Source organism: Urocitellus parryii, chromosome 7 (genome assembly GCF_045843805.1).
Source record: "Urocitellus parryii isolate mUroPar1 chromosome 7, mUroPar1.hap1, whole genome shotgun sequence".
Classification (NCBI taxonomy): Eukaryota; Metazoa; Chordata; class Mammalia; order Rodentia; family Sciuridae; genus Urocitellus; species Urocitellus parryii.
This window is the reverse complement of record NC_135537.1, coordinates 3,315,539-3,341,093: the sequence shown is the minus strand read 5'-3', so window position 1 is coordinate 3,341,093 and position 25,555 is coordinate 3,315,539. Positions and strand designations below refer to the sequence as shown.

The window sequence follows — 25,555 nt, the reverse complement described above, 5'->3', positions numbered from 1 at the left end:
AGGACCCTGGGCTGTGAGGGCACAGAGGGAGCCACCAGCCCAGGCTCTGCAGCAGCTCAGAAAGGCCACTTGGTCAAGAAGCAGAATCTGTTTTTTTTTTTTTTCCCCCCTAGGGGATCCTGCGCTTAAGGAGCACGAGCCACTATTTCCATAGGTACCAGGAAGGCAAAATATGTGTACTTGGAATCAGCCTGTGACCAAGGAGGGGCAGGTTCCTGTGCACCCGGAGCCTCTGAAGTGCACAAGGACAATTCCCTACCATGAGTGGCCCCCACTGCCACCACTGCTTAACAACACACTTGCTTTGGGAGTGGAGAAACAGAAGTGCAACCAGCCCAAGCTGATGGGGAGAATCTCAGGGCCAGGACAGAGTTCTATTGCCACAGGCAGGGCACCTTGACCCAGCACTGTAGGAGGCAGAATCAGGAGAATAAGGCCACTCCCATGCCCTCGCTCACCCCTGCATGTGAGGGCTTTCTTCCCCTTCCAGACCCTCTCTTACCCACCGGGCCCACCCATCTCTGTGCACCCACGGTGCCAGGGTCATGATGTTGCCCAGCCCCTTCTGCCCCATGCAGTTCTTATCCTGCTGCTGTGGTACCTGTTCCAGCCTGTCTCTCACACTACAGACAGAAGGGTCGCCAGATATAAGGTCTCTGTCGTGCAAAGACCTTGTTCCCCTGACAGCTCTTCATATCCTCCAAGGCAAAGTCCACACTTCTGGAAAGCACGGGCAGTGAGCTATGCTGCTGAGCCCACTGCTGGCCAGGTGAGACCCTCACTCCCATGTCTCCAGGGCCCAAGCTCATACCCACTCCTTCTCCACTTCCTCTGCCCTGACTCTGCACCATGAGCCCGACTAGGGCCAGGGCCTGGACAATCCCGTGCCCTGCAGTCTCCACCACTGCCCGCCTTCAGGTTGACTCTGACCGCATCAACCTTGGGTAGAAAGCCACTGAGTCAGTCTGCATTAGTGTACTGGGGAATCTTAGACACCAGACAAAGATAGAGAAGCTCAAAGGGAGGATAGCCAACCTGCTGGAACTGGCCTTCGGAGACACCATCGCGGTAGAAGATGATGCGGGTGGGTTTGAAGCGTGTGGACTTGTAGAACTGGATGAGCAGCTCACGCACCATGGCCGCCAGGTCCTGAATGATCTCTTGCCGGTGCTGCTGCACACGCACAGTGGCGCAGTAGCGGTTGGGGTGCGCATCCATGCTGCCCACGACCTGTGGAAACATGCAGTGAGCATTTGGCAAGGTTTCCAGGCTCCCTCTTCTAGGTACGTGGTGGCGCTGGCCTGCAGGTGGGCAGAAGGGTCTCCACCTGGATGTCCCAACACAGCAAAGTGGAAGTGGTGTCCTTGCTTTCTCTGAAGGTTTGGCACCTGCTTTTCCAAAGAGCCCTCTGCATTATCAACACACAGCAACCCAGATTTTGGTTCTCAGGAAAGGGGAACTCCCAAAGGCCAGAGGCTGTATGAGCCCCAGTATGAATGCCAACCAGAGGGAGACAGGGTGAGCAGGCGAGCGAGCAGAATGAGCTCGTGACGACTCAGGTTGTCTGGTCGGGGTATAGGGAGTGTCAGGGACAACGGGAACTCAGCCCTGTAGGACAACGGACCAGGCACTACCAGGACCTGCTCACCTCTGAGTTGGGAGGCAGGTTCCTTACACTGGAAAGACCGAGGGAAAGCTTGTGCCCGTGGAAAGCAGGCTCCAGGAAGCCAGCTTCTCAGGACACCCAGGCAGGGCAGCACTCCCCGGGCCAGCCCCCAACGCCTTGCCTAGGTCCTGCCTTGGCCAAGATTTTCCTCTCAAACAAGTGAAAATAGACAGACCCTGAAATGTTAAGTTGGTATAAACAAATAAATTAACATAAACAGAAATCTGTTTCTATTTATTGAGAATTTGGGGGTTGGGGTGAACACAGATTTCTGTTCCTGAAAACTTGAAAACATAACCCTCTAAACCCAGAGATGACACTACACCACATCTGTCCAGAAGAACAAACACGAACAGGGACAGGCGAGGCAGGGAGATGGGAAGACCCAGAGCTGGAGCCTGCAGGCCCGCAGTGGGTGCAGAACTCGGCCGGGGAAGCCCCGGGGGGCCTCCTCTCTAGGCCCAGCTTCCTCCTCTGCAAACCTCAGCACAGCCAGCCGCGCCGAGCAGAGCTGCTGAGCTGCTGCTCTCTGACCAAGGGAGGAAGGAGCTTTATAAAGGCATCCAGCAAAGCGAGAAATGCTGCTCGCACGGGAAGTGCTGGGTCGCAGTTACTGGGCCAGGCAGCAGGAACTGCCTGGCTTACATGACACTGATTTCATAAGGAGAGTGACAGCCAAGCACGATTTATGTGTGCTGCACACACATGCACCCAAGTACCATGGCAGCTCCCTTCCACCCAGGGCTCACCTGGCTCCCCACATCCCTGAGACAGGGTCCTACACCAGAGTCCCTCCAGACTTATCAGATGATGCCGCATTTTCTTAGCTCCATGGGCCGGGCTCCATGCTGGGGCTTAACTACACTGTCTCATAATAATCTTTAGAGATCCACAGTGGTTTCCTCACTTTACCCAAGAGAAAGTTCAGGAATGTTAAGCTTAATTGCTCAAAAGAAACAGATGCGAGCAGGCAGAGTCTGCAGTAGTCCAGGGCCGAGCTCGGCCGGTGCTTCTGTGATCCATCCAGGGCACCCTCTGCAGCTGTGCCCTGCCCAAAAGGAACCCACCTTCAGGGGCCTCAGCTCTCACTCCTGCCAGCAGCCCAGCACTTCTCTGAGGCAATTCGGCCAAGAAAGCCAGGGCACATGGCAGGGCTCTCAAGAACCCAAGGTGACACTGGGGGGTGAAACCCAGTGGCTCCGGACAATGACCAAAAAGAGACACCTGATGCTTTCTGCTTTCCCCCACTGCTACGAGGCCAAGGCCCTCAGAAAAGATGGCTCTCAGGTAACCCCCTTTGCTCTCTGCACTCCAAAGCTTAAACCCTCACTACGAGGAAGGCATGGTTTGGTTCTCTTTTAAAAATGAAAGGCCACTGTAACAGTAACCCTAGACTCTCCTGAGAACAATCAGCACTGCTAGGCAGCAGGACGGAGGCCCAGCTGCAGAGGGTGGAACGCCAGGCGGGCAGCCAGTCCACGTGCGTCTATGGACAGCGCTGGTGCGTGCGACTCAGCTTCTTGGGGCCTGTTTCATGCCACCGTCAGTGTCCCCTCCAATCACCTATTCGCCATGAGGCCCTGAGGTTCTGAGCAGCTGGGCAAACCTCCATGCCCTTCAGCCGTATGGCTGCAGAGACCACATGTGTCTTGGTGGTCTCTGCAGAGTCCTAAGCACCACGCCACCAACAGAGGCTCAGGGGAGAACACTGACACTCACTGCGGCAATCGAAGGCTTCTTCCCGTCCCCCGCAGGTGGGTGAGTGACATCTGCTCCCAGAAAGATCACAGGCTGCTGGAACACTGGAGGCCTGCAGAAGTAAGTGGCATTGGAGGCCTGGATCAGTGACGGGGTCAGTTACCACCCCTGTGACCTGTGCAGTCGGCAGAGTGGTTATATGCTTTTGAGCAGAACCTTTACTTTAAAGGTCACAGAGAAACCTCACACATAAGTAACATGAGGGCTGAAATATGCCTCAGAAGGACCCTGAGAAAGTGGAGCATGGGTGGAATGTACCCAAGACAAGACTGGCCAGGCACTGATGGCTGTTGAGGTCAGAGGTCAGACACATGAGGGTTCATTGTTCCTCATCTTCTTTGTGTTTACTTTAAAATTTCCAAAAAATTTCCCATGGCTTGGGCTAGGGACGTAGCCCAGTGCTAGAGTGCTTGCCTAGCATGTGGGAGGCTGTGGGTTCCATCCCTAGCACCAGAGGGGAGGGGAAGGGAGAGGGAGAAAATCCCACGGGTTGTTACTCAGGCTTGGTGCTGCTGCAGGGAGTCTCTCCACCCACGACTCTATTGTGGGAGAGGCTGCTCTGAGCACTGGAGGAGGCCCAGCAGCACTCCTAGCCTCCACTCACTCCTCCTGGGAAGCAATGTGCACAGGAGGGGTTGCTCTAGGGAGGGTTGTGCTGTCCGCTTTCAGGGATGCTACATGACCACAGAAGCTCATGCATGTCCAGTACTTTCAGAGGGCTCCTCTCACGGTAGCACTAGCAGCTGGCCCCATTACCATTTCCATGCTGATGGAGAAAATATCATGAGAGTGTAGAGACCTGTGTCACATCTTTGGGTGCATCCTGCCCCTACAGCTAGAGACTGGGTTGGGTGTAAGAAAGGGTTCTGTTCCACCTGCGGTGGGTCTTAATCTGCCCTCTTCCAAACTGCATCAGCTGCTTAGTCTCAGGACTACCCTTTGGTGCCAGAAGGATGAGTGGGTACCGCCACAGAGAGAACTGAAGAACAGACACTCCTAGGCAGGGAGTGGCAGCCAGGAGAATCTGTCCGAGCCACCAGGGGGTGTGGAAGGTAAGGATGTGCTCCCCACCTAGCGCTGGCTCAGGACCTCCCACTTGCTCCTGGGCAGGTCTGCAGTCTCTGACCATACTCCTCAGCAGGCTGGCAGAAGGGATCCCGCCAGGGATGCTGGCCATTGGGACCTGCTCCCATCTCACTTTGGGTGTCCCTTGCTCAGCTCCAGGGACAGCCCTTAAGCCCAGCATGGCTGTGCATGCCCACCTCTTCACTTCCTCAGGATGCAGAAGGAGCTTCATATACATATGCCCCGTGCCAGCTGCCTCAGCAGGTGGCCAGGGTCCCTCCAATCCCCACTGCAGTTCCAGCTGCACCTGGGGCACTGGCTGGCTGGGTAGGGGTTCCTGGCAGACCTCAGGCCGCTGTCTGCTGCCCCATTAAGGCCAGGCAATTCACAGGCACCTGCTTCCCGCAGTGCCACATCACTACTGCTGCCAGGTACAGAGGCAGACGGCATGGAGAATGCACACCCCACACTGTGAACTCTGGGGAGGCCCCCAAATGGCATCAGTCCCACTGACCAGGCTCTAGAACCAGCCAGCACCCCATGTGGCCTCACTATGCTCTGTCACACCAGAAGGCAGGAGCCACGGGAAGCCACACCACAGGCCTTGACACTCACTGTCAGGGCGCTCAGAGTGCAGGGCCAGCCCGTGACAGCCTCACTCACACATGCAAATCACAAGCAAAACCACACCTGTCCCAGCAACCTCGCCTGCCTTGCAGCCAGCTCCCTGAATCTAACAACCTGTGACTGCCTCCCCGACGCCGGAGGACCACCTTCCCACTGCCTGGCAGTCAGGTTCCTCGGCAAGGTCTCCAGGGACTGTCACCTCAGCTGGCCCAACAGACCTTCCTGTATCCAGAAACGCACTCAGGCCTCATCAAGCACGGCTCACTGCGGCCTTGCGACCCAGGACACACTTTCCCAGGCATCCAGAGACCTGGCCACCTTTCCTCCCGCCCGGGCCTCACTGCTGTCTCCACTGCTGCCCCCAGGGCTGCGACACCGGCCCTCCCAGCACTCAGAAGCTCCCTCAAGGGGTCTCCTCCAGCCTCCTGGCTTTGAACACCATCCAGGATTCCGGGATCTCATGGCCTCTGGGGATCAGACGCCTGCTTCCCACAGGCCACATCACATGACACAGGGGCTCTGCAGAGGCCTGAGCAGGAGGCCGGAGCGGCAAGCCTGGGCCCTCAGCGTGAGCATGCGCTTGACCTCTCGGGGACAAGGCCGAGGGCTCTGAAGCCCTCCTTGCTTCTTCCCTAAACACACACCTGCCTGCCAGTTCCAGGGTTCTCTCTTCAAAGCCACCTGGAGTCAGGGTGTTCCCTCTCCACATCTGCCTCCAGCCTGGCCCAGGCCAGTGGCCCCTCTATGCAGAGCCACAGGCAGCCCTCCAGAACACAGGTCAGGTGTGTCCCCGTAGCTGCAGCTTACCTCACGGGCCCACCACTCTTGTAGCCTTTCAGCGAAACAACTACCATCGCTCCCTCGACTCCCATGTCAGGGCTCTGGAGGCCACGTCCTCTGCCAGACGCTCATCTGAGCTCATCCCCTGCCACCGTGATGCAGCTCACGGGCACACCAGGTGTGACGTCCTCATAGCCATCACCCCTCCATTAAAGGGGTACAGATGAGGTCCCGGGGCTCTCTGTTTATGGCCTAAACTCCTTGCACACAACCACCTCAGAGCCTGCCGGCTAACGGAACTACCCTTGGGGTTGCCAGCTGCCCCTTGATGAGTCTTCATTCGTTCCCAGGAACTCGTGGGAGTGGAATGGCTCTCGCTCAGAGCTGGGAGCAAATTCAGGCAGAGGCCAGGTTCCTCTGCACCTCCTCTCCGCAGCTGCGAGCATAACTCGGCAGTGCTTAGAGTGTGTGTCCCTGGCCACCACATCAGCAGTGCAGGGCATGCTGTAAGGAGAGTGGATTCTTGGGCCCGAAACATGACCTGCTGAGCCAGACACTGACCAACCAGACCCACAGAGTGTCTTATGTGGGTGCTCTGGTGTGGCCCCAGAGTCGTGTTTTGGAGATGTGGTCCCCAGTGCGAGGCTACGAGAGGTGTGGCCCAATAGAAGATGGTTAGGTCACTGGGCGTCACCCTGGGAAGGGACTAATGTCCATCTTGCTGGGATGAGTTAGTTACCATGAGAGACTTGTTACAAACTTCTTCCGCCATGTGACCCCTCTCCATGCATGTGAGCATTCCCAACATGAAACCATCCACCAGGAAACCTCGGCAGAAGCCAGGGTTGGCTCCTCACTCTTGGACCTTACTGTACCTTTAAATAAACCTCTTTTCCTTCTAAACTTTGAAGCCTCAGGTATTTCCTTCTAACAACACAAAATGGAAGGAGACACTAACCTAACCCCAGGGCAGGCTGGAGGTTACACCTGGGCAGTGCTTATCAATGTCTGCCTCTACTTTTCACCATCATCTCTTTTACACTAGGACAGTCAGGTTCATTGAACTATTTCACTGTCTTCACCATGTTTCTGTCATTCCTATACTAAGACAAGGCCCTGGGACTGTCATCATAACTACCCCTTTCTTCTGTGCTGGAGGCCCTGGTTTCTGAGGAGGGGTACATGGTAAACTTGGTTCTGCAATTTAGTACCCAGGGCAACAAGCCAGCCCCAGGGGGCACTCAAGGAAGGCATAGCTGCATCACACCCGCCCCAGCTCAGGGACATGCAGGCAGCTGATGCTCAGCCACACTTCCTGGGCTAGCCTGGGATCCAGCAACAGTGATTCCTGTGTGGCACTTTTCAGACAGAAGTGCTCCAATCACAGCATCAAGTGCCATCCTTCCCTGGTAGGGAGCCTCTGGCAGGAACTCCCGTGCAGACTCTAGAACATCCCGCTGCTCCAGGGTCCTGCCGGTGAACAGGGCACCCCTCTCCCAGCCATTCCAAGTGTGCCCCTGCTGAGCCTCACTCACCTGCACAGATCCTAGCACAGGGAGGGGTGCCCACTCTGGCCCTGCACTTGCCCCCTGCATATTCCCCTGGTCCTGGAGAGATTGTGTGTAGTCGGGCCCCATGTCCTCAGCACTGTCCAGGACGGCCCTCACCCAGGCACCTCTGCACACCATGCCCTGTCCACTGAAAACCATCCACGCACCCGGCACACAGGCAGAAGGGCTGGCTCACCTGCCCTGGGGCAGCAGGATGTTGTTGACGCCTCCCAGCTTGACATTGATCTTCAGGCAGAGGTTGGACAGGGTCTGTGGTGTGGTTCTCTGCACGTTTTTCATCTGCACGCACTGTGTGGCCATCCCAAGCACTGTGTCACCCACGCGCTTGACCTCAGCTGTGAGACACAACGGTGCACACATCACAGATTCCACCAGTGCCTCTTCCTCTGTTGGCCTGGGGGCAGCAGCTGTCTCTAGCTCTCCAGCCCTTCAGCCCCGACCTGAACTGCGCTGGTGCAGTGTCCAACCACAGCACTCCTCTGGACATTCTTGGTCATGAGTGACTGCGGTCACCTATGTGACAGGATCTCTAGCAGGTGGAGGGGCCGAGGTTCTGGCCAAGTGCTCTTCAGCACCTGTGCCTGGCTCACCCTCATTGGGAATGTGAAGCTGCATAGGCATATCTCATCCTTCCAGTCTGTGAACCAAGAGCACTTAAATGAGTTACCCAGGGCCAAGGGCAGGAAGACGAGGCACTGCTCAGCAGGACGACATCTTCTTATGGCACAGGCTTGAGTGCTTAGATATAAAAACACTCACACCTGGGAACCCTTGGCAAACGCAGATCTGACATCAGAGCTCTCCAGGCCCACAGGCCTCCACCCTGGACGCTTCCCCAGCAGGTGCTCCTGTGGCAGCTCTGAGGAAAGAGGACGCTCAGGGCAGCACCACAGCCTTCTTGTTACTGCTTTTCTGGAAGTTGAACTTGGAGGGGAGAAGCGTGGCTTTCACTTGTCTGTAACTGGACTCCGACTAGACAGGGAGCCCTGCTGGGGACACCCACCAAGCCCCCGTGCTTCCCTGGGCCCTTCTGGGTTCCGCCCTGCTGCCAGAGGCTCTCCCCAGGCTGTCCGCCTGCTCTCCTGCTTCTGGACGCAGGGCCGTATCTGACTTCTTTGTATTCTCCAGCAGCTGGGGCACCACAAGGCTCAGGATACCATGGCTATTCCTCAGAATCACGAATAAACTAGAGGCCAATGCTCCCCAGTGGGGCAAAACACAAGGGTGCTCAGGTTACAACCTACTCCTACAAAGGCCAACATGGTCCCTGAATCCAACAGTCACCAGATACCCACCATAGACTGGGGTCTTGCCAGGCAGGATGACCACCACCAGCTGCAGGCCAGCGTATGTATTCTTCAGGTGCCGGAACATGGGCTCCACACTGTCCGCCCCCTGGGCATATTTGCAGAAGCACGGCTGGCCCTGGATGGGCATTCCAGCATCTCTTGAGATCTTTCGAAGTTGCTCTGTGAAGGACCTGGGGAAGAAGGTCCATTTCATTAAAACGCACAGCTAGTGGCAAAAGAATTTATACCAAGCACAAGGTTCATGAAGCCAAAAGTACATTTACAGAGGTCAGAGTTAAGTTTTTAAATTAAGTCTCAGACAGGGCCAGAATTCAAAGTAGTGTGTGCTGAAACATCAGCCCATGAAAGAGCTGACATGCAACCATCCAGGGGGCTACCAGAAAGGGACAGCGGAGGCAGGGCTGAGACCAAGCAGGGACTCCAACTTGTACTCATGTCGCCTCTCAGGCCGACACTCCCAGGGTGCAGAGGTGTCCTTTCACAGGACGGTGCCAAGCTGCTGCTGCTCCGCTGTAGGCCAGGACAGTCCCTGTGTCAGGTAAGAGCTTGGTTTCCCCACCGGAATGAAGGCACAGAGATACAGAAGACGACCTGTGTGCCGTCATCCTAGATTCGCCCACTATTCCTGGGGACACGGGCTGGACTTGACACACCCATAACGGGAAAGAGAACAAGCCACAGCACCACCCACAGCCACAGCCAAGGGGCCTGGAAGCTCAGCTGGTGGGACAGGGATCTACTGCTTCTTTGTGGAGCTCAGGGATGAACCCTGCGTCATCTTCTACCATCAGGCAGAGGACAGTGTGCTCCAGCATAGCGTGTCAGTGTCCAGTTCCCCACACGTCCTGCCTCTGCACTCTTATCTACATGTGACCATGCCCCAGCACCACGGAGCTCCAGGTGAAAGCCAGAGGAAGGGATGGAGGACCACGGACAGGTGGCACCCAGGCTCTCACCTGTCCCCAGAGTCCTCTGTGATTCCAGCCCATTCTGCCAGCAGTGCAGCCTCCGGGAGGTGATGGACTCTGGCCCTGGGTGGTTGCCTTGAGCTTTCAGAAGGCCCCTGGCTGGTCTCGTCAAGTTGTCAGCTATACTCATGGGCTTTGGGATTTCCCCCTTCTACCCCCCAGACGGGGAGAAGGACAACCGCACGAACCACAAAACTGTGTTTCCTGACAGCAGGTCAGGACTGGTCCCTCCCAGTGCCCCTCTGCTGAGTGGTTCTGCACAGCACACAGCAAACGACCTAACGCTCTTGCTCCTCTCCCCCCTCTTGAGCAGGGAGGAAGAAGACACTCCCAGCCTTGTCACCTCCTTATTTTACCATCAGCCCCGTCTTGTTTTCTCAGTTTATAGATGTATCAAATTAAAGTATTTTTTAAAAATTTAGTTCATGGATCCAACTTCTTCTTTTGTTTCTAATTTATTAATTGACTTATTTTGTTTTGTGAGACAGGCACTTGCTAGGTTGCCCAGGCTGATTTCGAGGCTCAGTCCTGAGCAGCTGGACTATAGGTATTGCCACTACACCAGGCTTGATCTTGAGCCAATCACCAGCCCATTTTAATATTTTTTTGAGACAAGGTCTTGCTAAGTTGCCAAGGCTGGCCTCAAACTTGCAGGGCTCCTGCCTTAGCCTCCCGGGTTATAGGGATTATAGGTATGTCACTGTGCCTGCTCTGCCTACATTTTAAACTCTCTCGGCAGGTATTGTCTGTAATCTGTACTACCTGCTCGTGCCCATGTTCGCAGTGGTCCTGTGGGTAAGATGCACACCAAGAGGGCCACAGCTCCTGATCTGGCTGTCCCACCATGTGTTCTGATAGGGAAAGGCTGACAAGCCCTGACATCAGGACCCTAGTAGACACCCTGTCGCCCAATCAGAGTTGATCTTTCAAGAAGTCACTTGATTACCACCCCCCACTCCAGAACCACTGCCAGGCATGTCTGGTGTTCAAGCTTACTTAAGATGGACTTCCGTGCACTGGCGCTGGGGGGCGAAGCAGGCAATAGCCCACACCTTGATCTCGATGCCTGTGTGGAACTGCTTGTTCCTCATGTCCCAGACACCCTGGACAGGGGTGGCAATTGCTTTGTTCTGCAAGCATCAAGAAGTGTAGAGTGAGAAACAATGGCGAACACATTCCCCTGATCAAGAATGACTTGAGGGCAAAAACTTAACCTGTCTATTGTCTCCTGTCTCTCCCGCGGGGTCACAGGCAACCTGCACCTATCTGCAGAATGGGTGGACCACAGATGGTGGTGTTTGGGGAGGAGCTGGATGACTGACAGGTGGACGTGTGGCAGGTGGAGGGGAGACGGAGGCAGGGTGGGGTGTGCACGGAGAGTTGTAGGAAGAATGGATGGGTGTGGGGTGTACGGAAGCTAAGCCAGGAGATCAGGAAGGGCCCAAATCTCCATCCAGCCTCCTAAACAGCCTGGTGGGACACAGTGTCTTGTGAGGACACAGCAAGGCCTCCTGCTATACGGAATGTGCCCCTGATGTCACCTCCTCTGCTATCAATGAGGATGCCAGAGAGGCAAACAAGTCTAAGGTCTGGGCTTGAAGTCTTCATTCCACCACCTGGCCGGCCCTGGGACCACCCTGGAGCCACCTGGAGGGAGACAGGTGCTGTTTATACAGTGTCCAGGCCCATAGTAGGAGGCCTGCTCAGAAGTCCTTTCAGGACAGGGAGCATCCTGTGGCCCGTGTTCAGCAGTGGAATACCACACAACCGTCACCAAGAATCAGAATCTCGTCTCATAACACAGATGACCTGTGAGCCCTCTGTGAGCTGTGAGAGTAAACAGGACAGTGACAAGAGGCAGGGCACAGAGTGTACTTGATATGAACAAAAAGGCATGAAAGCATATAATGATGACCCCTGGGTGGTTCACAAATGAGAAAGATGGCTCCATGGTTTCCCTGGAGGGCAACTCTGGATTCACATCCTGCCTGCACCAGCAGCAAATATAAGCCCCGCTACAGACCTCAAAGACTACAGCTTCAAGTTGTAGTACGTAAAAAGGGAACAAAGACAGGTAGACTCCTCCCCCAAGATCCGTCGATGTGCACTAGGTACCTCTGGATGCTCAGGGCCATCACCCGGTCTCCTTCCAGAGGGCCCTGACCAGAGAGTGCTCCATGTTTTGCACCCCAGAGAAAATGAGGAGACTCTTCTCATGAGCCCTACCTTGCTCAGTGGTCAAGATATCTTGGCACACACACAGTCACTACAGACACACACACAACAACAAAAAATCCAGGTTAAACTTGCAAAAATTAAGTGCATGGTGGCCAGGCCTGTAAGTCTAGCAACTTGAGGGGCTGAAAGAAGAGGTCCACAGGTTAGAGGCCAGCTTGGGCAACTTAGTGAGCCTCTCTCAAAATAAAATTAAAAAGAAAAGGGCTGTAGGTGTGGCTCAGTGGTAGTGTAATGCCTGGCATATAAAAGGCCCTGGGTTCACTCCCTAGTAACAGGAAAAAAGAAAAAAAGACACACACTCACTCACACACACACACACACACACACACACACACACACCAACCACCTAAGGTGCCATGCTTGCCACCAAATACCCGTGAAGCAAAAGCTAAAGAGGAGGAAACAGGATAAGCCTCTAGAGAAGAGTTCAGAACCAGAGAGCACTGATGACGGGAGGAACGACATGGGATTCTGAGGCAACCTTCCCCAAGGCCCCAGGGAAGTCAGGTCCTCGTCAGGTCTTTCCTCCTCATGGACAGCCAAACAAGGCTCAGAGACCGCTGCTCCACAGCAGACCTGTCCCTGGCCCTGCGCACCTACCCGGCCTCCATAGAGGATGGAGGGTGGCTGTAGGACCCGCCCCGTCACATCAGTCATCTCGTCTTTCACCATGATTCCAAACTCACGGACATATGGGTCTGTGTTGAAACTGGCACTTCGCATCTTGAAAAGGGAAAGGAGGGAAAGCCTGGAGTCAGACAGGCCTCTGTTCTTTCCAGTGGCCACATCTGTCTAACGCACAGGAGGTCTCCTAGCCTTGGTGCCCACCCCAGATCCAACCTCAGGACACATGCTCACCAATTTGCTGATCTCTTCTTGCCTATCGGGCGCTGACCGGGCAGTCGCTCTGATCATAGTTGAGGTCTGATTGTCGGTTAATTTTTTTATACATCTCTGTCCTGCTACTATGTTACAGACCTACAGAAGAGATGAGGAAAGGAGTCAGCACCTATGCCGTGTGCAGCCAGGAAGCAAAGGGGTCTCAGCAGTGGAGGACAAGCACCCACACTGGAAGAGAGGTGCTGCAGGCCTTCTGGCTCACCACAGCACCCACGCTGAGGAAACCCAGCATGGCACCACGGGCACACCACGGGCACACCATGGCACTGACTCCAGCCTGCGAGGCACAAGGGGCTGGGGCCCCTCCAGAGTCCCCAGGCCATCTCAAATCCTCAGCAGTACCAACGTGAAGTGTGTGAATGTGAAACCAGCTGCCCAAGGCCCTGTGCCATCTGAAGACTGACGTGCAAGGATGAGTTAACGTGGCTTGTGGCGCAGTGTGGATCTTTCCCCAAGCAGCCTTACTCTGGATGGAAACTGAACACCTGGCCCGGGCATGGAGCCCTGACTTATTTCCTGCTGGGCACAGGCCCTAGACCTCATTCACCCACACACCAATCCCACTAGAGCTGCTGGTCCAGTCCCCGTAAAGGGAAACCAAGGTTTGGCAACACCCGATAACTCGCCCAGGGTACCATACACCAGACGGTGACCAAGCTGGGACCGTGTTGTTCCTGAGATGGCCAGGCCTGGCCCAGTGCACTCTCTCCTCCAAGCCACTTGCCTCCAAGGGAAGGTAGGTGTGTTTCTGCTCCTGTCCGACTTGTAAACACGGGAGGTGGGGGTAGCGCAGAACCAGCTTGTGCCTGTCCTTGAAGTACTGGGCCACTGTGCATTCCACGGTCTGCCCACTCTCCTGCTGTAGGGGGAACCTGAGGGCAAAGAGGCGGCTCAGACAAGAATATCCTGGGATCCCTGGAGCAACTGCTGGAGTCTGCAGGTGCCCACCCAGGGCTCTGTCACTGTGCTTGCTTTGCTGGGGTGATGTGTGGGAAGAAATGCTCAAGGATTTCTGGGAGTAGAAGCCAAGCCCTATCTCCTAGTTGACCTCAACTATTCCAGAGCCTACCATTCTCATTCTGTCTCCACTGGAGGAAAATAAAGAATATCCCCACACAGAGACACAACAGTCAGAAGTTAACCATATGTATACAGGAAAAAAAATAATTCATGATCAACAAAGACAAATCTAGAAACCAAGGCTGTGTGCTTCCCAAAAGACCACGGTGACTCCCAGAGTCACTCCTGTGTTCAGGCCCCAGCAAGCCCCACTGTTCATGTGTGCTCTGCCCTATGTGTGGCTGAGGCAGGAGGAGATGCAGGGGACCAGGACGGGAGAGCCAGCCGATGTTCCCCACATCGGGGAGGGCAGCCCCACCAGGGGACAAGGTCACACGGCACAGCCTTTCTGTGCTGACTCCTCTGCTCCATCTACCATGCCCAGGCAATCTGTAGCCTCTGCCCAGACAGAGACGGCATTAGGCCCAAACCCGGCTGAGCTCCCCCTACTGCTCCATGTCAGTACCCCCAGTGCTATGCCACAGGCTAGGGGTTACCATACAAGACGACAAGACAAGGCCTCACTGGGCTCAGTAGACCCCAGGTAGGCACAGGGTCCAAACCCCTCACCCCACTGACACACAAACACATACTCAGGGCTGGGAGTGTAGCTCAGTGGTGGAGTGCTTGCTTAGCACACGTGAGGCACTGAGTTTGATCCTCAACACCACATAAAAACAAACAAATAAATAAAGGTACTGTGTCCATCTACAACTAAAAACAAAAGCAAAAACACCACCTATTTGGTGGGCACAGCTCTGCATTCCCAGTCAGGCCATGGACACCACAGGCGTGGACACTGAAGCAAGTGGTCCACGTGAGGAGACAGCAGAAGACACACGCCAGGCAGCCAGATGGGGCAGTCTAGGCCTGGTGGCCCCGAGGGTCAGGACCATGTCCACAGCCGCCCACTATTCCCAGCCCCACTTCTTCTCCTGTGACAGCAGGAAGGAATGACAAGGAGCCCTGTCCGCCACTACCCTTCACAGGTGGAATTCTACTATGTGAGTTTATTTTATCAGGTGAACTCTGGGATCTAAACAGCCATATGAAGTAGGGTACTGTCATGCAAGAGCAAAACAAATGATCCCCCTAGGAGGACCAAGGCCCCAGAATTTGAAGGGGTAGCCATCTTACGTTTGGTGGCTGGCAGGCCGCCTGGTCACGTTGCAGACGCGGTACTTCCTCTTCATCTGCCCACAGTGCGTTATCTCCACCTTTAGACCTGGGGGACCAGCACAGACAGTGTGAGCGTGCAGGCTGAACTCCCCTTCGGAGTCGGTTTTCACAGGAACTGTGTCCACAGACCCAGACACGGGGGTTCCCAATCTGCTGCAGGATTCCCCGAGGAGGGGAACACAGGCTACCACAGAGGTGGAGTCCACTTCCCTGCAGGGAAACTTGACGCTGCAGGACACAGCATCTCCGTCCCTGGGGAGCACGTGGATTGTGCAGGGGGTGCAGGCTCCTCTGCCCCCCATGGGGCCACCATGTGACATCAGCAATGCTGACGGCCCTTTGATGGCAGGTGCAGCCAGCTCTGCCACTGATGGGCAGGGGTCCCCAAGAAAATCCCAGAATCCTGGACCCACACCTCCTAGAGCGGATGCCAGGCTGAGAAGGCACCGTCAACGTGAGGGCCAGAAGGCATCCTGCGGTCTGGAGAGGACAGCCCAGGTGCGGCCATGCTGGCACTCTGAGGGAGTTTCTAGTCCTCCATCTGCGACTCAGACAGCACTGACCCATCAGCTGTCCCTCCCCACCCCATCCCACAAAGACAGCTGCATTTATCTAGAAAATGACCATTCTGGCTCTGTGGAATGGATTCCGACCATCTCCACCAGGAGAGCTGACGGCTACCTTCTCCTGCCACTTCCACCTCCCTCCACATGCAAAGAAATCAGAACTCAGAGGCCAGCGGGCCAGGAAGGGCTGCCCAGCCCTGTACCCTGGAGGTGGGGGTGGGTTGCTCATTACCTTTAATTTCTTTGGTAAACTTTACCCTTTGGGAATCTGTCAGAGGTTTTTGTTGTTCTTCAATACTTTTAAAATCCAAAACTTCACAAACGAACTCAATTACTGGCTGTGCCTTGTAAAACGCTGTTGCCGACACTGTGGGCAGGAAAGGAGAGCTGAGGCTTGTCTGTGCCCCTGCAGGTGGGTCCTGGCAACCAGAGGCTTCTGCAGGCCAGCCTGCCACCCAGGGTTCCCACCGGAGAGGGGGCGGGACCAAGACCCAGGGATTCAACATCGAGGGGTTGGCTGAGCCTCGGTGAAGAAGTCAGTGACAATAAAACTAGTTCTTAAAAAATAAAGCCTGACAATCATGACAGCTGGGGTTTTCTAGATACCTCTGAAGCAGACACTTCTAGAAGTATTAGTCCCTTTATATAATCATCCTTTAATAAATGTGTATCTGAGCAAGATAGCATCTTGAGGCCTTTCTAGAGCTTTCCATAGTAGCTAACTCTCACACGAGAATTCTTTTTTCTGAACTTCACTCTTGTCTTGTTAGCAGAGAACAAATGGAGGCCCAACACTGAGGAGCAACCATCCTCAGGAAGGCACAGCCACGCCCACGCATGGCTGGTGCACAGACGGTGCTCTTTTGTGAGTCTACAAAGACAGGGGCAACTTGGGAAAACTGTGGCTATGACTTGGGAAAGACCTGCTAAGGGTGGCCAGACACAGCTGGCCCCCACTGTACTCGAACCTTGCAGCAACTTGCGAGCCTGAGACACGAGGGTGAGAAGTCAGGCGTGCAGTGCCAACCCTACGCCTGGTGACCTCAGTAACACCAAGGGCCATGGCAGAGGCAGCTCCTCGGGCCACCTCAGCCTCCCAGGGCTATGATGCCTCTGAGAACCACTCCTGACCTACATACCACACAGGCGACACAAGCCAGGTGTCAAGATACACCAGTGCTTTGCCATAAGCCATTTTTGGAGCTGGCCACAAGAGTCCTCCCCCAGGTCTTGGCTCCTCCACATGTTCCCCAACCCACCCACAGTTAGGGCCCAGGGCTTTGCTTACCATCTATATTCAGCATCATTTTCCAAAGAGAAGGTCGGACGGATTGATGGAAGCCAAACCACACTTCTCGGCCCCCACCAAGAGGATTGGAGCAGCCCTCAGAGGCAGTGAAAAAAGAGCGGCCCACGGGGGTGTACCTGCAAGCACAGAGGCCTCGCCTGATGAGAGCACAGCCCGGCAGGGGCAGGCCGACCGCACCCGCCCTCCCTCCACGTCAGCCAGCAGGCAGGCACACTCGGATCATTCTGTCTTACTCTTCTGTAAGGTTGCTTTTACCATACTGTACTCCAGGCTGTGTTCACAGCCGACTGAGGGACACTGTGCGGGCAACAGCCCTGGGGACTCGTGGCCTTGCAGTAGGGACAGCATGAGATGTTTAACCTATTACACAGCATGGAGACCCAGGGGACCATTCTCCTCAGTGCTGGTGCCAGATGGCCCGAGACCCTGGGGGCCACAGCTCACGGGCGCATGGCTGGAACTAGAGGGTGCTCTTTTGTGAGTCTACAAAGACAGAGGCAACTTGGGAAGGTTCTGGCTGTGGCTCAGAGCCTCCAGGTACATTCAGAGTCCCGGCGTTGCCTGGTAATTTCCCCGCCCACCCCAAGGTCATCACACTTACTGCTCATCTTAAGAGTAGCAGCTATGCATGTCAACTCTAGAACAGGGCTGTATCAAGTACATGGGGCAGACAGACGGATGTGAGCATTTTCCAAGTGCCAACAACTACCAGGCTGAGGCAGCTGGACTGGCCAGCCCCAGGCCTTGGGGAGAGGTTGCTTTGAACTGTGTGGTTGCTGAGGATGCCACAGAGATGCACAACCCAGCATTTATTTCCCATTTTGCTCAGCTGTTTACTGAGTGCTTCCCAGGCACCAGGCACCCAGGGGCAGGGCTGAAGCTTATGCACAGGGGACAGTAAGGTCAGCACAGGAAGATCCACATGCCTGGGGTTACAACTGTCTGGAGTGCTGGCCCAAGCTGCCACCTGGATACATTCTCCAGAGCAACCTTGCCTAGGGGCTGCCTGAGGTGTGCCACCGCGCATGACCTGAAGGAGGATGCGCGGTCTAGCAGAGATGCACGTGAGTCACAGTCTTAAAGATCACGTGGTCCTTTTCATTTTCCACCTAAGATGTGTTAAATCTGCCACTATTCCTATTGTTTTTCCAAAATGAAAATAACCATTTCTTCCTGCTATAAAATTAATGTAAATCACCCAAAAGAATTCAGAAACAAGATCACTACAGTCATTCCTGCCACTCAATGAAAGATATAGACAACATTTCAACAACTACCCTTCTGGATGTTTCCTTCTACACACACACACTGCCTCTCCCCCATCCACAGCGCCAAGAACCGTACTGAGAGAAGCGTTATCAGTCCAGACAGTGGCAGATTACATGCCAAGGCCCCAGCAGTGTCAGCTGGTCCTGGGTATGGTCACCTCCACAGGCCTCTCCATGGACGGAAGGGAGCCTTTCACTCTCTCCTCAGTTTAGAGTGTGCTCAGCCCTGGGGGCACTTGGAGTGGAGCTGTTTCAGTCTGAGGTTTCTGCTTTTCTTTTTTTTTTAAATATATATATAGTATATATGTAGTTGGACACATTTATTTTTACGTCGTGCTGAGGATCAAACCCAGGGCCCCACATGCACCAGGCAAGCGCTCTACGGCTGAGCCACAACCCAACCTCCAGTTTTTGCTTTTCACAGAGCCATTCACATAGCTCCTGAGGTCCCACTATGTGCCAAATGTGTGTGTGTGTGTGTGTGTGGCGGGGCGGGGGGAGGTGTGAAGACCCAGGTCTGGATGTGGTGAGATGGCCTCACTCCTCTAAGCTGGTCCCACAGAAGTTAGCACAACCCTCTGCCCAGCAACTGGGCAAATGAGGACTCATTAAAATGTTCACCTGCCCTTATTCCCAGCAACTTGTGGTAAAAAGCTAATCCCACAGAATGAAACAAGAAGTCTGGGGGCTGGAGCTGGGTATGGTGGCTGATGTCTGTAATCCCTCCTCGGGAGGCTATGCCTGGAGGATTACAAGTTCAAGGCCAGCCAAGGGAACTTAGTGAGGTCCTATCTCAATAAGTAAAAGGCCTGGGGATGTGGCTCAATGGTAGAGTACCTAGGTTCAATCCCCAGACACCCCCCCCCCCAAAAAAGTCTGAGGCCTCTATTCTGCTGTCCACAGTCATGAAAAGCTGTGGAGAAGGTTTCTGTGGGGTAGACCTGCTGCTCAGTAACATACTGTGACTCCAGGGGAGACAAGCACAGGAGCACCACAGGATCCTCCAGGGGGGCCTGTGGAAATCCACGCATGTGGGGTACAGAGATAGGGAGGTGACCTTGAGGTGACCTTGTTGTGCTTGGCCGAGAATGCAGGTGATTCATCGTAGCATGGGATGCTTTCCACGCCAGCACTGTCTACTGCCTTCACACAGAACACCCGCCAACTCTGCGAGCACCCTGTACACTTCCCAGCACCCCTGGGGTGAGAAACCGACGCCTTCAGCCCTGGTTCCCCGGGCACCCTTACCTCATGGATGGCAGATGCCTCATGACCACATCCAGGGCCTGGATCGTCTCAAAAGGGACACTGGGCAGACGCCCTGAAAGTGCGTCATGCAAGGCCTGCAGGCTCACACAGGACACCCACTTGATGGACACCTTGAAGATCCGATCTTTGCCTTCTCCTGGCAGTGTGACCTCCAGCTCCACCTGCAGAAGGTCAGAAGCACAGTCATTCCCTCCTAAAAAGCCACTCCAGGATCGCTGGCGGTGGGCAGGCACAGACTACCAGGCCCAGACACTCCCTGAAGCTATTTACCCATCCTCTGGCCACACATGGCTACTGAGCATGTCAAATGTGATCAAGAAACTGAATTTCTAGCTGAGCTGCCTTTTAGTGAAAGCCTGTCTATACAGCTGTTTGTGGCAAGTGGCCCACATAAAGAACAACGGTCCAAGACTCGCACTTGGGTTGGTGCTTAGCAAAAAAAGCCACTCTTCCCTCAGGGAGGGCCTCTAGATCACCCTTCACGCACCTGCCTTGCTACACAAGAGGACAGGCCTGACATCACCTGCTCGCTTGGCCCCACCACTTAAAACCTGCGGCTTGAGTGCCACCAGGCCATCAGCATGTCCTGACTGTGGTACACACAAAGCCCCCAGGGAGTCACTTAGGGTAGAGGCGGGCTACAGTAGCTTCACGCTGCTGATGACACTTCCCAACACCTCTGCAGTCATCACTGACATTTATGGACTACCTACATTTTATCCTCAAATGCCAGAAATCCCAGCAAGGGAGACAAGGCTCACCTTCTTTTAAACACACTCAGACTTTACAAACAGCCCAGGGCCACAGCAACATGCACGGGCAGGGATGGAATTGGAACCAGGCTGGTTTGCACTGAGGCCTTTCCACTCAGCACGTGATGCCTGGGCTACGAGGACCTCAGGCACCCTCAGGCATGTGACTCAGATGCATGGACCCAGCCCCAGGCCCACTTCATGCTTGCACCTGCTGCCTCTGCCCCATGTGCTTGTAGCACCCTTCCCAACTCAGGTACCCTGCATATCCTATTCAGCCTCGGAGTCCTGGTCAAGTGTGATCCAATTGTCCTGGGCATTCGCTCACTCACAGGCCAAACACACTCTGCTCCCAGCTGCTCATCAGCCTCCTCTACACAGCCTTCCCTCCTGTCCCACCTGCCATTCCTTGCTTGAGCCTCCCAAGGGCAAAGATCAAAACCCACTGCTGCTCTGCACATGCTTTATATTCGGGCCTTGGCCTCCAGCTGTGCCCTCACACCTGGCCACACCTGGAGCTCTGCTGCACCTGAGACTCCAAACTGGAAATTGCCCGAAGTCCATCTGCTGGGGAAGGGGGCTGTGAAAGTTTGAAGGCTGGTGGTCTTCAAACTCTAACTCTGGGGAAAGGAAGAACCACCAAGGGCACTGCACCTGATTCCCTGCAGACTTCAAAACCAGACTAAGCAAAACAATGAGAGGGGCACGTTCACTAGAAGTCAGGGTGGACCAGCCCGAGTCACCGGGACAGGGAGGGTACGTGAGAGGGCACTGGGGGCTAAGTGTGGATGGTGGGTACGTGGGTTTATTTCTACTTTTGGTAAAAGCTGCAGTCAGTCATCTGATGCAGCACTGATAATGTAGTAGGCGTCTTCTCCCGTTACAGCCACGGCCTTGAGATCCAGAGCGGCTGAGTGAGCTTCTGGGACCACAGGGGCAGGAAGCAGAAGGGTTGTCCCTACCTTGTGGAGCTGTGATGGGACCAGGCTGCCATGCAGGACTGGCAGAGACCTGCATGAGGCTCCACCACAGAGGTGACTGGAGCAGAGTGCCCGTGGGAATGGAAACCAGCATGCAGGTCTCTCAGTGGCACGCCCACCTCCACAGTGGGGACTTTGAACCTGCTCACCTCTACCAGACACATCCCCACGGATGTGAAGACTATGCAAAGAAGTGGTACCTATCAGATGCTTATTAATGTCATTCTTAAAAATGCCTCTAGAATCAAAACTGAGGACCCTATACTTTCAAAGTATAGGGTATAGAGCACCCCTAGGTGCTCTACCACTGAGCTACACCCCAGCCCTTTTTATTTTTATTTGAAAACAGAGTCTTGTTAGGCTGCTGAGGATGACCTTGAATTTGCAATCCCCTTGCCTCAGTCTCGTGTCACTGGTATTACTGGCGTGAGCCACTGCAACTAGCTATACTTACATTCTTACCATGTTCCAGCCCAATCTCCTCTTGGCCACACAAAAAGAGCTGCAATGCCCACCCTGGGCTTGGCAACACCCTCTGGACAGGCGTGCAGTCATTTAGGGTAGAGGCTGGCCAGTTCATCCCCTCTTAGGCAGAGTGGCCTGGCAGCTTCTGGAGAGCAGGCCTCATTTGTGTCTGGGCTACTGGCTGTGCCCATGGCACAGCAATATCTGGGCCCCATTAACACAGCATTCCAAGAGCCCCAACTGAAGCACGGTCCTGTGACCCTAAGGCCTGATCATGGCAGGTGGCTCCGTTAGGCCCTTCTGCACGTGAGGAGTAAGCACAGGGCTGCAGGAGGCTGTCTATGCTGCAGGGACACCATGACTGCGACTTCTGAACATGGACAACCAAAACGTCAGCACGCAGCACCAACCTGCGGCCCAGGTAAGCAACCTCCCCAGCAGACCTAACACTGAACCACGGACCCTGCTCAGAGGTCATCAGAGCTGCTTCAGTGCCACTACACAACTAAGAAGCAACGGAAGGAAAATGACACTTTGAAGAACACAAAACAACACATGTGTGAGCCTGGGGACAGCGAGCTCAGTGTAGCAGCTGTGTTCCCAGGCATTCTGGCACAGAGCTCAGCTGTCAGGCCACTGAGGCCTGGAGGTACCCTGGAGAGAAGGAGAGGCAGCTCTAGCAGGTGGGTTGGCATGGCCAGGACCCTCCTGGACCCAGGAAGGGTGTCACACCCACTGCACCAGCCAGGCTGGGACGGAGATGCATCTGTAGGTAACATCCTACTGAAATGTGACCAAGGAGCTACTGTCTAAAGGGCTTCTATGATTGCACAGCCACCAATCATCTTGAAAAGCAGATCACCGTCCCTTCAGATACGAGGGATGAAAACGAGTCTCAGCCAGTGCATCTGCAAGGTACACGGGACCCCTGCATGATGCTTACAACTTTCCGAGTCTGTCTCTTACTTTGAAGGTGAGGGTGCAGGCCTGGGTGGTGAGGAGTCTCTTGGCTTCTTTCCACAGGGAGGAAAAGCAGGCAGGTAAATACACAAGTGGGAGGGATTAAGGAAGGGTCTGGAGGGAAGCCACCTCAAACAGGTGTTGTGCTTGGACATCACGCAGAGCCCAGGCAAGCGCTACTAAAGTCCCCACTGAGCCTCTGGGCAGACAGGGGTTAGAGGGACAGCAGGAGATTCTTCCCTTACTACAGGTGATGAAAAGCAAAAACAAAGAAAAGCCCCAAAGATGACTCTGCTCCATGCCACATAGCAGCACGGGTACAGGAAAGGGGACGGCTCTTAGCTCTGACAAAAAGGCTTCACCTCACTGTCCCACAGGTGTGTGGCAGAACCGTGCCAACAAGTGGGAGGGGTGTGGCAAGAAGGGGAGACCATGCCCACTGGAGCAGGCTGCACCCAGGTCTCTGGGAGGTCATGAGCCCCGGAGGTGTCAGCTGGGTGCATGAAGGCCACTGCAGGCACTGGACACCCCAAATGATGCTCTGGACCTGGGCCAGGATGACAGAGCAGTAACAGCAACCAAGTACCTGTCAAGTGCTACCACGTGCTGGCAGGGGATGAAGTGCTTCACACACCCGCTATGCAGAATGAGATGCAGGGGTCAGTGCAGCATTGGGGACTAGCTGGAAACGCAGAGCCCCAGAGCCACTAGAATCTCAGGCGGACCCATCCTTCCTGGGTGTGCCTTCCAGCACGATTTGACCTCTAGTGCTGTTGAGGGGACACTGAGTCTTGCCAGTGGAGGCTGTGCCAGGGTCCCAGCACCAAGAGGGGCAAATCTACTTTGGGATTGACTTTCACAATGACTCGTTTCGAATTTGAGCAACAGAGACTCCCCCACACCTTCTTAAGGAAAGCTCTCCTCATGTCCTCCTGGTGTCTAATTTTAAATACGTACAAACAAAACTGTGAATCATCTCCTTATGCTTTTCTTTCTTACATAAACTTAAACCAAAATAAATGTAAATTAAACATAAAACTCTTTAAGATCAATAACTCACATCACAGCATGTTGATCTGCAAAGGAGATCACACTCAGCCTGTTTGCATCCAGTCCTGGATGCCCTCCAACCTGGGACAGGCCTTCCACCACCCTGAGCTGGCAACAACAACCCACACACCACTGGTGACCCCGGGAATCACCATGAGACCAGAGCACACTGAACAGAGCCGGGCGTGGATGGCACCTGGCCTCCAGCCTCCTAATGCACAGCCCGCCTGTCAGCACACAGCGCTGTGCGCAGAGGGCCTGCAGCAGAGGCAGACAAGCTGGAGCAGCTACAGAGCTCACCTGCTCTAAGATCATTATTAAGATGCAAAAGCACAAAACATCTCCACCTCTGCAGAGGAACCGCAGTTTGAGATGGCAAGTCTTTTCTTCCTCAGGGACTCGGGGCTGAAGGGGCTGGTCCTGTATGTCCTTCCCAGAAGGGATCAGCTGGCACATTCCCACAGCTGGTAAGTGGCTCCTTTTTCTAGTGTTTGTTACAGTATGTGTAAGGGTTATTCCTTAGCTGGTCTCTGCTCCTTCTGAACTTACAAACACCCTCTATCATCCTAGAGCAGCAGCACATTTGTTAAAAGCTGATGCCAAGAAATGACAGCTTCCAGGGAGAGATTTTATTACTTTTTAAACAAAGCCACAGTAAGGATAAAGATCATGAGAAAAGGAGGCATTTTAATGTCACTACCTGTGTGACTTGACAGATACCCTCTTCTGAGTCCCCTCGATCACTGGCTACAGCAGAACGTGCACTTTGTTTTACTGCCAGTAACATACACTACCCCGTGTGAGCACACTTCTTTCGTGGAGATGATGGGGATAAGCCCAAGGCCCACGAAGGCCTGGCACACTCATGCCACGCTACACCCCAGCCATAGACACACTCATCCAAGGGCCTCGCTTGGTGCTGTCTAGGGCCTGCATTTGCGGTGCACATGTACTGTGTGGAGTGGTGTGCTCTGTATCTAACCCATGATCACTGTGAACTGTACCACATGCAAGGTGGTTTTCATGGGGCTCAGGATGAAGCACACAGGCAATTGGCCGCCTTTTCTCCTGGTAAAATGATGCAGTATGTGATAAGAAGAATCAACTTCAAACCATCTGCACTGCATTCCAATGCACTTTACCCAATTAATGGCCTTACCTTATCCCTCCCAATTGGAAGGGGCATAGCTGTGTAAAGATTCTTCCTTCCATCAAACACTGGCTTCCGATCCCCAAAGATCTGTGTTTTAAAGTGCTGGACCATATGTTCCACTATTTCCCTGAAACAGAGAGTTCAAGTCAACGACAGTAAACATCAAGGAAGGAGCTCAGCCGGACAGCGCCCTTCCGACACGGACTTTCAACAAGCCTCCTAAGATCCAAGCTTCGTTTAGGAACGTGAGTTTTCACTCTCTTCTGTAACCACCACCTAGAACCTGCAGTGGGCTGATGCCTGTTCAATCTGGTGGTGCAAGTACACGTACCCACAGCAGACAGCAGGTACCTCTGGAACCTCCAGAACTCTCGGGCACCCTAAAGAGTGGCACTGATGGGGTTCTCATCCCAAAGTTATAGATCAGACACGGTGTCTCTGCCATGACTGTGCAGGGCCCCCGCAGCGTACAGGGGATACACAGTCGTGGGTCTCATGTGACTGGCTTGGCCTTTGGTGCTCTTGGGATCACCAGACCAATGCGTCCCATGTCATTACCAAGAATGAAGACCTTGAAGTTGACTCAAAGCCCACCCAGAGCGGCATGGCCCAGCTGGCCCTGCCAAGACCCAGCCCACCTGCGTAGGCAGCATGTGAGGTCT

General features: G+C 54.4%; 1 protein-coding gene across 2 annotated transcripts in view; it reads right to left on the bottom strand.

The window, feature by feature from the left end:
- Positions 1-25,555, bottom strand: part of Ago2 (argonaute RISC catalytic component 2) — a 94,344-nt gene that overhangs the window by 16,717 nt on the left and 52,072 nt on the right. For both annotated transcript variants that reach the window (XM_026403026.2, XM_026403025.2), the window contains exons 3-15: positions 24,900-25,020; positions 19,513-19,694; positions 16,976-17,112; positions 15,920-16,054; positions 15,080-15,167; positions 13,608-13,755; positions 12,842-12,961; positions 12,584-12,706; positions 10,742-10,875; positions 8,763-8,947; positions 7,643-7,802; positions 3,386-3,476; positions 1,036-1,230 (exon numbers count right to left, since the gene is read on the bottom strand). In XM_026403026.2, the coding sequence (XP_026258811.1) occupies positions 1,036-1,230; positions 3,386-3,476; positions 7,643-7,802; positions 8,763-8,947; positions 10,742-10,875; positions 12,584-12,706; positions 12,842-12,961; positions 13,608-13,755; positions 15,080-15,167; positions 15,920-16,054; positions 16,976-17,112; positions 19,513-19,694; positions 24,900-25,020 (1,819 nt within the window). The remainder of the gene's footprint in view (positions 1-1,035; positions 1,231-3,385; positions 3,477-7,642; positions 7,803-8,762; positions 8,948-10,741; positions 10,876-12,583; positions 12,707-12,841; positions 12,962-13,607; positions 13,756-15,079; positions 15,168-15,919; positions 16,055-16,975; positions 17,113-19,512; positions 19,695-24,899; positions 25,021-25,555) is intronic.